Source organism: Halichoerus grypus, chromosome 8 (genome assembly GCF_964656455.1).
Source record: "Halichoerus grypus chromosome 8, mHalGry1.hap1.1, whole genome shotgun sequence".
NCBI lineage: Eukaryota > Metazoa > Chordata > Mammalia > Carnivora > Phocidae > Halichoerus > Halichoerus grypus.
In genome coordinates this window covers 124,761,657-124,774,350 of record NC_135719.1, presented here as the reverse complement: position 1 = coordinate 124,774,350, position 12,694 = coordinate 124,761,657, and the positions used below count along the sequence as shown (strand labels likewise).

Sequence of the window (12,694 nt, the reverse complement as noted above, 5' to 3'; positions counted from 1 at the left end):
CAATGAATTACTTCTGAAATCAAATAAAGGTGTTGTTTTCTCCCACTTATCATGCCACACTCATTATCCATATCTGGCATAAGTAGACTTTTGTGATCTGTTCAGCTGCTTAAACAGCTCAAGAATGCCAGATTTTTACCTTAATTTCAGTCTATTACTACAACCATCATGAATCTTATCACCAGAAAGATGATAAAAATTAAATAAAGTAGAACAAAATCAAGGAAAATTAATGTTTTTTAATTTAAATTTCTACTTTGTGGTTGAGTTCCAAGTCATTTATCAAACAACAATATTCACTACTTATAGTATTCTTTATGGGAGAAATTGATGGGATAGAAAGAACTAAAAGACAGGTCTTAACCCACTAAGGGGTTATCAATTAATAGTACTGACAACAATATATAGCAGTAAATTCTAAATAAGGCACTTGTGTAAGACTGGTAAGAGACTAGACTTAGAAGATCAGTTTAAATTTTAACTCTTTCTAATAAATCTTGGTTAAGTTAACCTCTGAACCTTGGATATCATCATACCTAACTCACATGACCTTTACGAGAATTAAATGGGAAAAATTTATGTGAGAGCTTTTGTCGACTATGGCATTACACAAAATAAAGTTAATATTAAAGGAATTTAGCAGCAGAAGAAATCATTCTGAGTGGGTCCTGAATTGAAGGGATTTATACATATGGAAAAGTGAAGATAAGCATTCAGACATGAAGAACCATGAAATCAGCTTGGTTAAGCAGACGGTCTGACTGCGGCAAACACTTACAAGGGCACAGTGAGAGAAAACGGGAAAGGTGGTTTGTAGAGGGACATAAATGTCAGGTTAAAAGTCAGAGGTTACCAGCACTGCTTACCTTTCAACATGTCAATGTCATCACGTTCTATTTCAGCCATCCATTTGGGTGGAGAACTAGTAATAGGCTGTCAGAATATAAGAATATATCCACTCAGATACATACAAAATGTAAAGAAACTGTAATCTTCCTTCTTATAGAAAAGTAGCTTGTCACACAGACTTCAGGTTGGCTGAAAATACTGGCAAATTATAGTTTCAAAAACCCAGATTTCTCTAGGTTCAGATATGACCTATGGTCACCTCGCAAAATAATTCCACTCATTTTTACAGCTGGTCTCAAAGAAATGATCTTAGAAGAAAGGTCTGACTATTATTACTATTTCATGGATAAGAGGTTAGTAAAGCAATGAAGGAAATTACTTGAAATTCAGTTCTGATAAAAGCCTCCAACTGAACTGTTTGAGACAATCAGGAAGTAACATTCTCTGGCAGAGGGGAAGATTCATAGAACGATGTCTCTCTCTCTCTCTCTCTACACACACACACACACACACACACACACAGGAATATTACCCACCCATTAAAAAGAATGAAATCTTGGGGCACCTGGGTGGCTCAGTCGGTTGAGCAGCCAGCTCTTAGCTTTGGCTCAGGTCATGATCTTGGGATTGAGCCCAGTGTCAGGCTCCGTGCTCAGCAGGGAGTCGGCTTGAAGAGTCTCTCCCTCTGCCCCCCCCACTCGCATTCACTATCTCTAAGATAAATAAAATCTTAAAAAAGAAAATGAAATCCTGCCATTCGTGACAACATGAATGGACCCAGAGGGTATTATGTTAAGTGAAAATAAGTCAGACAAAGAAAAATAGCATATGATTTCACTTATATGTGAATCTGAAAACAAAACAAATGAACAAATAAAAAACAGAAAGAGACTCATGAATACACAGAACAAACTGGTGGTTGTGTTGGGGGGATGGGCAAAATAGTGAGAGGGATTAAGAGGTACAAACTTTCAGTTATAAAGTAAATAAGTCACAGAAATTAAAAGTACAGCATGGGGAATATAGCCAATAACGTAATATATATAATTGTTGATTCACTACGTTATACACCTGAAACTATTATAGGTCAACTATACTTTAATTAAAATTTTTAAAAAGAGGAAATCCTCAATTTGTGAGAAGACTGTGATGATCATCACTTCAGATTTCATTTTATTGTAGACACTTTAGAAAACTTTAGAATTTTAAGTTACCCTCTCATTTCTCAAAAGTAAACTTATAAAATACGAAAGAGAGCCCATTTTTGGAATAACTTTGGTCAACAGTTTTCAATCCTAGTTGCACATGAGAATCATCTATGGAACAAATGAATACAGATGACCTGGCCACACTCCAGATGCACTGATTAAGAATATTGGAGGTGGAATGAGGGTTCAGTGGAGAGAACAGAGCAACGGATATTACATATGTATTTTTTTTAATGTAATACCGTCCATTTAACTTCAAAAACATTTTAGTATCCTAAACATACAAAAAAGGTGACAGAACATTGCAAATTGTGTTTAGTACAGGTTCTTGAAATTTCATTGTTGCAGTGGCTCTTTGCTTTACAGACGAGGAGTTCTACAGTTCGTTTAAAAACAAAGTTGAAAACTACAACACTTAATTAAAAAAGATCCAAACACTTCTCATACCAGTGGACCCCCCTCCTTTTCCTCAGGTAAGAATGGCAGCAGAATGCTATGTCACTATACACACGAACAAGACAACGTGAAGCTCAGTGAACACCCACTGCAGTGTTCACAGGTCTAGCCTCACAGCACACATCCCAAGCTACAACCATTACATGTGTTTAGTTTTTAAAAGCTCCACAACGGCACACTGATGATTCTGTTGTATGGTTGAGAAACATTACTTCAGCTTTGAGCCTTTTTTCTTTTTTTAATTAACATTTGCTTGGTACTATGTGACCAATGCATCGTGTAATTTCCAAATCAACCCTATGAAGCAGGTATTACTATCCTCATTTTACAAATGAAAAAAAACTGACGTACAGGACTTGCCTCTGGACACACAGCTATTGGAGCCAAGATTCAAACCCAGGAAGTCTGAGTTCAGAAACCACTACTCTATACTACCTTTCCTAGAAGGCCATTGGTCAAATTTGCCATTTTTACCCACCAGTAGGGAAACACACTATACCAGGGGATTTTAACCTGGGGTCCTGGGATGACCTAGAGACAAAACTTATTATGAATGTGCATACTTCTAGGGAAAAGGGGTAGATACATAATCAGATTTTCAAAAAACAACATATTTTAATAAAAGTGTTTTTTTAAACCACTTATTTGTATTTACAACTCAAAATATTTAGTTGTTACCAAATATAATTAACTAAACTGAAAAGTAAGTATGAATGAGAATGTAAGAAGATTAAGTTAGGTACTTTATACTCAATCTACTAGACAAAAGCTGATCTAATACTAATAGCTACCAAGTACTGTTTATTATGTCCTATGCACTATGCAAAGTATTTTACATGCATGATGGCATTTTATACTAAGAATCCTATGAGGTAGTTTCAGATGAGAACACTAAGGCTCAAAAATGTTAGGAAACTTGCTCAGGTCACAGACAGTGAAGTAGCAGATTCAGGACTCAAATCCAAGTGTGTCTGACTCCAAAACCCTATACCATCCTGAACTCTCAGGCTTAGGCCTTACTGAATGTTAAATGAGCACAGGCCAGCTTTCATATAACCCTAGCTCTTGAATAAATGGGAGGCTACAAAATCTAAACTACCTCTGAATAGATACTCTCAAGGAACCAGAAAGCCACAAGGCCTTAATATATTTTAATTTTATTTGTTTATTTTTTAAACATTTTATTTATTTATTTGAGAGAGAGAGAGAACGAGCAGGGGGAGAAGCAGAGCGAGAGGGACAAGTACAATGAGTAGCCCGATGCAGGGCTTGAACCCACGACCCCAAGATCATGACCTGAGACAAAATCAAGAGTCAGACGCTCAACTGACTGAGCCGCCCAGATGCCCCTAGGGGGGGGCCTTAATATTTAACTCAGCACCTATAACTCTAATAATAAGTAGAGAATACTAAGCACATAGCAAGGTACAGGAGATTCTTGAACTTTCATTGTTGCAGTGGCTCTTCCCTATATAGACAATGAAGAGTACTACAGTTTATTTTATTTTTTAAAGATTTTATTTATTTATTTGACACAGAGAGAGCACGCACGAGCAGGGGGAGCAGGAGAGGGAGAAGCAGGCTCCCTGCTGAGCAAGGAGCCCGATGCAGGGCTCAATCCCAGGACTCCAGAATCATGACCTGAGTTGAAGGCAGACGCTTAACCGACTGAGCCACCCAGGTGCCCCTCTACAGTTTGTTTAAAAACAAAGTTTAAAAATTTTAAAACTACCTTTAAAAACAAAGTTTAAACTACCTTTAAAAACCTTTAAAACTACAACACTTCACTTAAAAAGTGAGAGTTATATTACAAATCCCCAATGGCATGGTTTACTAGATAGAGCATGAGCTCTGTAATTGATATAACCTGCATTCAAATCCTGCTCCGTCACTCCCTAGAACTTGGGCAAGTAATTTCCAAGGTTCTCTTTCAGTTAGTGCTTTTAACACTGGACTCAAATGCTTCTGCATATGGTGTTAAAAGTATGGATGCTAGTGATCAGTGGATTCAAAGCCTAGTTCTGCCACTTATAGCCTATAACCTTGGGTAACCTACTTAACCTCTCTCTCTGTGCCCATTTCCTTATCTATAAAATTGGGATAATTAATAGTACCTATACCCCACATGGCTTTGTGAAGATTAAATGATATACATAAAGTACAGAGAACAGTGCCAGGCATGTGGTAAGCACTATGTAAGTGCTAGCTGATACTATGATCCCATTCTCCCTGTTGTGGGAATATAAGAGAATATATGGAGAGCATCAAGCACAGTGCCTGCTGCCCTGAAAGTACAAAGGTTGTGGCTCTAATGGATGTCTTCCTTTGCTTTTTGTTAAGCCACTGAGAAATTTCAAAATCCTGTAAGGAGGTATAAGATAAGGTCAATAATGCATCCCATAAACAAAAGAGAAAAGCTTCAAAATCATGGCAAAAAAGAATACTGGTGTTACATCAAAGATTTCAACTGCTTTACCTTAAAAGCTTTCAAGCTGAGAAAAGAGGCTAATACACAAAGGTCAAAATGCCAAAACAGAACATCTGAACAGAGGAAGACATTATCATTAACATGATGATAATGTACACAGATTTCCAGGGCTGTAGTTACAAACTGATTGGAAGCCTATGACATTTTTCTTGAAAATAAAGAAACAGGAGATATTTGAGCTTTTATTAAGGAGCAAAACACTGGATAAACTTCATTGGGTAAGTGAAATATTACTTACACTTTTAAAGGAAGCTGCGAATTCAGCGACACCTGGTACTGAAAAGAAAAAACACATTTATTAAACAAACATTTTAGTGCCCCAGACAGAGAGGATCCAAATAAAAAGAAGAAAACAGCCTTGTCTTCAAGGAGCTTATAGTCTGGAAGAGGAGAAAGAATAACTCAGTAATTATAATACTGGTTAAGTGCTCCAAGAAAGATACCAGGCGTTATGGGGAAGAAAAAAAAGAAAAAGAAATCTGTATCAGACTGAGGGGGCAGGAAAAGCTTCTTAGAGAAAATGCCTCAACCGAACTTGCAACGACAGGAGTTAGGTGGATGAGAGAATGGGAGATACACTATCTCTTACCAGGAAGTTTAAATTTCTTTTTTAGGTATGCTGTCCTGTCATGGATTGACAATTGGATAATTGTTTATTTAAATGCCTCACAGGAAGAATCACTTTAGAAAACAGAAAGATAAAAAGCAGATATTTAAAAATAAAATACTGTTCAACCTCACTTATAAAGAAATATGAACTAAAAATAATAAAAATCAGTAACATCCAGGGGCGCCTGGTGGCTCAGTCAGTTGAGCATCTGACTCTTGGTTTTGGCTCAGATCATGATCTCAGAGTCATGAGACTGAGCAGCCCCCCTCACGACCACTCCCCCGTCAGACTCTGTGCTCAGCGTGCAGTCTTCCTGAAATTCTCTCTCTCCCTCTCCCTCTGCCCCTCCCCGCCCTCTAAAATAAATAAATAAATCTTTAAAAAAAATTTGATAACATCCAATATTGGTTAGTATGTGGGTAAATGGGCACTCTCACACACAGCTATCATCTTCCTTGTGCACAAAGATACGTGTTAAGTTGTTTGTAATATCAAACAGTGGATCTTGGGTTTCCAAATAGGGTAGGAATACATAAACTATAGTTTATCTATTATAATCAAATACTTTAGGAGAATGAAGTAGATCTACACCTACTAACATAGAAAGATCCATTAATAAATTACTAGGTAGAATAAGTTAAGCTACATTAGCTTAACCATGTACATATGACCCCATCATTATACCCAAAAAAAAACAAAAATAAAACAAAAACCCAAACAAACCCAAAAAACCCTGCTATATACTTTAAAAATACGTATTTAGGGGTGCGTGGGTGGCTCAGTTGTTAGGCGTCTGCCTTCAGCTCAGTCATGATCCCTGGGTCCCGGGATCGAGCCCCTCATGGGGCTCCCCGCTCAGCGGGAAGCCTGCTTCTCCCTCTCCCACTCCCCCTGCTTGTGTTCCCTCTCTTGCTGTGTCTCTCTCTGTCAAATAAATAAGTAAAATCTTTAAAAAAAATAAAAATAAAAATACATATTTATTTGTTTACCTATATAATCATAAAAAAGGCCGAAAGGATTTGTACCAAACTATTAATTGTGAGTTTGTAACAGTGAGTGAAGGAGGTGAGGAACTGCTACTTTCTGTATCTCTGTTCTTTTAAAGGCTCTCTATCATTTCCTGAGTCACACTGTGTCCTGAAAGAGTTAAACTACCAAACAGCTATTCTTAACATTAGACCACAGAATTCAGTCTCTTCCCTGTGAAGTAAAATCAAAATTTTAACCATTACAGTTAAATGATAACTTCAAAAATCTCTCTCAAAGTAGCACTGGGTTCTGCTGTATTGATTCTGATATCAAGAAACCAAAAACTTACATTGTTCTGGCCAAAGGTCTGGTGAGGCACGGTCAAGTTTTTCAAAACTTAGCAAAGATGCTTCCAGATCTGTCCCTAGAACAAAACACCCAGATGAGCCAAGAAGACACAAAACACGTAAATTTACATTTTACAACATTTCAATCTCAAAGAACACAACAAACTGGAATCTTCACTTGGAAGTCTAGAAATCTGAGGTTTGTTTTTTTTTTAAGATTTTATTTATTTATTTGAAAGAGAGACAGAGAGTGCGAACAGGGTGAGGGGCAGAGGAAGAAGCAGACTCCAGGATCATGATCAGAGCTGAAGGCAGACGCTTAACTGACTAAGCCACCTACATGCTCCAGAAATCTGAGTTCTATAACCACTGATACTGCTGGGGCATGGTGTTTATACAAATAAATCATTCTCCGTCATCAAACTTCACTTCTCTGATCTCTAAAATGGGAGCAATATTTTAGTGGGGTGTTAGGAAAAATAAGTATCAACAAACCCACCTGCATCTTCACTCATACTCTTAGACTTTTTCCCAATTAAGACAAACTCCCCTGCAGAGCTCTGGATGTCATTTTCTCTTGCTTTGTCAAAGACATCATCTTGAATAATCTCTCTTGCACAATCAATTTCTACCTTCTCTACTGGCTCCTACTCCTACTCAACAGCAAGCAAGCCTGCTCTAGAATTCCCCTTCTTTGAAAAAAAACTCTTCTGGGACCCCATTACCTCCTTACTCCTCCTTCATTACGAAAGTTCTTGAGTTGTCTATCCTGATGTCTCCACTTCCTCACCTCACATTCTCTCCTTAACCCAAGACAATCAGGCTTCTGCTCCCACATACATGGAGTGCTGTGGTCAATGTCACCTATGACCTATGTTGCTAAATCCAGTGGTCACTTCTCTGTTGTCTGTGACTTCTTTGCAGCATTTACACACTGACCACTCTCCTTGAAAAACTCCACTTCCAGGGCCTCTGGGTGGCTGAGCCAGTTAAGCATCTGACTCTTGGTTTCAGCTCAGGTCATGATCTTAGGGTTGTGAGATCAAGCCCTGCATCAGGCTCCATGCTCAACAGGGAGTCTGCTTAAGATTTTCTCACTTTCCCTCTCCCTCTGTGCCCCCACTCACACATGCTCTCTCTCTCTCAAATAAATAAATCTTTAAAAAGAGAGAGAGAGAGAAAAGAAAAACTCCACTACCAGCTTCTGTTAAACCACCATGCTGGTTTTTCCTCCTACCTCACCGACTCCTTCCTTACTTTCCTCCACTCAGGTCCCACCGCAGGCTGGCTTCATTCTTTACCTAAAGCCTCCTAAGGAGATCTCATCTAGCCCCATAGCCATTACTGTCATTTATATGTCAGTAACTCCACATTTATATTTCCAGTCCCAAGCTTTCCCAGAACTTCAGAGGTATAGCTAAGAGGTTACTTAACAAACTTCTCTGCTAGAGCTCTGATAACTCTTGACATCTCTCACCACTTACATGTGTGAAAACCTTTCTGAGTCTAATAATTACGTTAAAACCACCTCCATCTCAAGAAATAGCACCACCATGAACCCCAGTTTTCAAATCAAAACCCAGAGGTCATCCATCCTTCATGCCTCCCTTTCCTTCTATCTTCCATTACCATCCATTAGTAAATCTAGTAGTTTCCATCTCCAAAATACACCATGAAACCAAATTAATTAACCAAGGAACCATCACTTCTCTCCCAGACTACTTCAGAAGCTTCTCAACAGTTCTCCCTGCTTCTATTCTTACCTCTTCCCCTCTCTACCCAAATCTGTTCTTCACAAAGTAGCCAGAACTGATTTTTTTTTTTTTTAATGTCAATCAGTTTGTGTCACTCTTCAGGGTAAGGGACTTCTTCCCAGCTAATTTCATGAATGTATATCGGCCATGCCCTAAAAATAATCATGCATGATCCAGCCCTTGCCTAATTCTTTGACACCATTTCTTTGCCATTCATGCCTCAGCACACAGTAGGTGCTCAAAATTAATAACAATTAACATTTGTTAATTACATATTGTGTGCTCAGTATCCTAACTAGTCGCATAAATTAATGCTCTGAACAGCGATTCTTAACACTTTCTGGGTGAGTCACATCTCCAGAAATCGGGGTGGGGGGAAGCTATGGCCTCATTCCCTGGAGAATGTACGTATATATAAAATTTTTCAACATGTGTTTTTCTCTAACCTGAATTTTTTCCCCCAAATATTCTAAGGGAATTTCTAGCAGCATTCTAATGGGTAAAGAACTCAACCCTAATAAATGGCCTTAACTAAAGCATCCAAAAATGATAACAAAGAAAAGCTGTATGTAATACACAAAATGCCAACTTTCAAACTCCTTAGGAATGTTACTGATGGGAAGTTCAACCATAACAAAAGTGAGCTTATCAAGAATAGGATCTGATAACAAACAAGGGTGGCCTTATGATATCATAGTCTGGGGCATAACTCAGACTCTGCTGTGAGTGTTACTCCCATACATTAAGTATTTCAATGTTTTCCTTTTTTTTTTTTTTTTTAAAGATTTTATGTATTTTTCAACAGAGAAGAGAGAGACAGCAAGAGAGGGAACACAAGCAGGGGGAGTGGGAGAGGGAGAAGCAAGCTCCTCGCTGAGCGGAGAGCCTGATGTGGGGCTCGATCCCAGGACCCCGGGATCATGACCTGAGCCAAAGGCAGACACTCAACTGACTGAGCCACCCAGGCGCCCCTCAATTTCTCCTTTTTAAAGATATCCCAAGCAGGGGTGCCTGGGTGGCTTAGCCGGTTAAGCATCTGCCTTTGGCTCAGGTCATGATCCCAGGGTCCTGGGTACAGGGCTCCCTGCTCAGCGGAGAATCTGATTCTCCTTCTCCCTCTGTCCTGCCCTTCTGCTCATGCACTCTCTCTCTCTCTCTCTCTCAAATAAATGAATAAAACCTTTTATAAAAAATCAAGTGTGCAAATAGAGTGAGTACGGAGATGGCTAGACGACCAATGGAAAACAAAATGTTTCCAATATTTTTCATAGCCAAAAAAGGAAAATAGAGAAGACAGGAAAAAATCAAATACAAGGAACATAGCTCTAAAATCTGCAAAACTTATAAATTATAAAAACAATTTAGTAATAAACTGAAAATTTTAATAGCAGTTACTTCTGCTTCTATCACTTGGCTGATTTTTTTAAAATTCTGGTAAGATATACATAACAAAATTTACCACTTCAGCCACTTTTTTTTTTTTAAAAGATTTTATTTATTTATTTGAGAGAGAGAGAATGAGAGAGAGCACATGAGAGGGGGGAGGGTCAGAGGGAGAAGCAGACTCCCTGCAGAGCAGGGAGCCCGATGCAGGACTCGATCCAGGGATTCCAGGATCATGACCTGAGCCGAAGGCAGTCGCTTAACCAACTGAGCCACCCAGGCGCCCCACTTCAGCCACTTTTAAGAGTACAGTTCAGTGGCATTAAAAACATTCACACTGCTGTGTACCCATCATTACCATCCCTCTCCTGTATATTTTCACCATCCCAAACTGAAATTCTCTACTCATTAAACAATAACTCCCCATTCCCTTAGCCAACTTTTTAAACGTCCTTTTTTTCTGGCAAGAAAAAACACATTTTAAGAGAGCATCCAGGAAGGAGAAGGAATCGCTCTCTCTCTCTCTCTCTTTTTAAGATTTATTTATTTATTTGAGAGAGAGAGCGAGCAGGGGCACAGAGAGAATCCTCAAGCAGACTCCCTGCTGAGCATGAAGCCCCATGTCTGGCTCAATCCCAGGACCCTGAGATCATGACCTGAGTGGAAATCAAGAGTTGGCTGCCTAACTGACTGAGCCGCCCAGGCACCCCAGGGAATCTCTTTCGAATCTGAACACCCATAATTTCTTATACAGTATGCACCTGTGCTCAAAAAACTTAAGACTAAGTTAAGCTTGAAACCTGAGACTAATAAATTATTTATGTAGATATTCTAAAAGGCTTGCTGCTTGCCAGACACTGTGCTAAACTCTGGGATCCAACTATGAACAAGACACTTGGAATTTATAAACCAGCATGAAAGGGGCAAAGTTAACAGAATAACTATGCTGACAATGAAGGTAACGAGATAGTGAATAATAGTGAGGAGAGGCAACTTCAGATACTGTGTTCTGGGAAACCTTCTCTGAGAGGTGACATCTAAAATGAGACCTGACATGATCTCAGGGTCGTGAGATTGATCCCTGCGTAAGTCAAAAGTTCAGAGCGGAGTCCGCTTGAGATTCTTTCCCCCTCCCACTCCCTCACCCTCTGCTCCACCCGGTCCTCCCACACATGCTCTCTCTCACTCTCTCTCTAAAAAAAAAAGTAAAAAATAATAAAAAAGCGTTTACATGATTGATTAACCTTTTCCTCTCCCAAAGCACCTAGCATTATGCCTTTCATATAGCAGGAACTCAGTAATAGCTCTCCTGGCCTCAATTTCCTTATTCCTGAAATAAACTTCCAAGATTTCTTCCAAACACAAAATGCGTTTGAGGAGAAAAAACTACCTATCAATGAAATGGACATGGGGATGGTGGCGGTAGAACTAAAAATTGAGTGAATCCAGAAATGACTGCAAAACCGTAACTAAGGCAGAACCGCGCGCAAAAACATGTGGTTATAACAAAACCGCTTAATTGCTAATTGTAGTGCCTTGCATCTTAGACAACATATAAACAAATCATTCACTCACTCAGCCTCAGGAAACAGCACATACAGTAGAAGCAAGAGAGTATGAGATAAGTGCATGACTACACTGAAATGCTCACTTCTCATCTTCCTCCGGACTCTCATTGGGAAGGGCCAAGATAGGGCAATGGTCCCAATCTACCCAGAAAGGAGAGTATCAGGTTTTGCTTGCGGCTTAATCCCGGGATGAGGTCAGCCACCAACCCTCGCTAGGGTTTGAGAGAATCGTTCCAGATGCCCGAAAAGAAGAAAATCGACCCTTCAATGGGGCGCCCTGAGAAGGAGAAAGCTACACTGAGGCACCGCATTTACCCCAGCAGTATCTCCTCCTCGGCCCTGCCTCACCCAAATGGGGCTGAAGCAGGGCCAGGGCGACCCCCGTCCTTTCGCCTGGAATGCGCCCCACGAGGGTGCCCTCCTCCACCCTCTTGGTACAGAGGGGAAACCGGGCACCTCCAGAGCTGCTGTGAAGAAAAGGAGAGCCTGAGAACGCACTCGCATCCTAAGGAAAAGTGGAAAGGAAAGGGTTGGAGCCCAAGAAAAAAAAGCGTAAGTCTAAGGGGCAGAAGAGAGTGGAAGTCCCCAGCAGAGCAAAGAAGGAGGTTGCAGCCGAAAAATCCCTAAGCCGGCTCTTACCGTCCGTGGGAGACGCCATTTTCCAACCCATGTCACGTGACACGGCCAACCGTCGGCGGGAAAGCAAGGATCCATAAGCCACGCCCCCCAAAGAAACCCTATCCCCAACTCGCAGCCCCGTCTTATTTCCCCGCCCTATAGGGCAATCTTTGCTAGCCCCGCCCCCAGTGCTGGCCACACTCCCTCGCGCGGTGGAAGAGGTGGAGCGACTGCAAAGTTCTTGAAGGGTCTTATTTACTTTCCTCGGTGAGGGGGTGGGGCCGCGGTCGTCCCTGTGGCCAATCCGGGTTCCCGTTTAGGGGGCGTCTCCTCCGAGTGCTCAATACAGAGTACCCTAGTCAAGGGCGACTGCCCTCCTCCGCCAACAGAATTTGCGGAGGTGGGAGGGGGCTGGGGCCCTTCCACTTCTGACCAATCGCATAT

At 40.5% G+C, this 12,694-nt stretch overlaps 1 protein-coding gene across 4 annotated transcripts in view; it reads right to left on the bottom strand.

Annotated features, from left to right (window-relative positions):
* Window positions 1–12,624, bottom strand: part of LIN52 (lin-52 DREAM MuvB core complex component) — a 124,179-nt gene extending 111,555 nt beyond the window's left edge. Inside the window, exons 1-4 of one of the 4 annotated variants that reach the window (XR_013440778.1) lie at window positions 12,272–12,596; window positions 6,930–7,004; window positions 5,240–5,277; window positions 867–933 (exon numbers count right to left, since the gene is read on the bottom strand). Coding sequence is in view for 3 of the 4 variants with exons in the window: in XM_078053942.1 (XP_077910068.1) it covers window positions 867–933; window positions 5,240–5,277; window positions 6,930–7,004; window positions 12,272–12,302 (211 nt within the window). In the remaining variant the exon portion in view is untranslated. Of the gene's footprint in view, window positions 1–866; window positions 934–5,239; window positions 5,278–6,929; window positions 7,005–12,271 lie in introns of all 4 variants that reach the window. The other 3 variants (XM_078053942.1, XM_078053943.1, XM_036117826.2) reach the window with 3 other exon arrangements.
* Window positions 12,625–12,694: the final 70 nt, after the last annotated feature.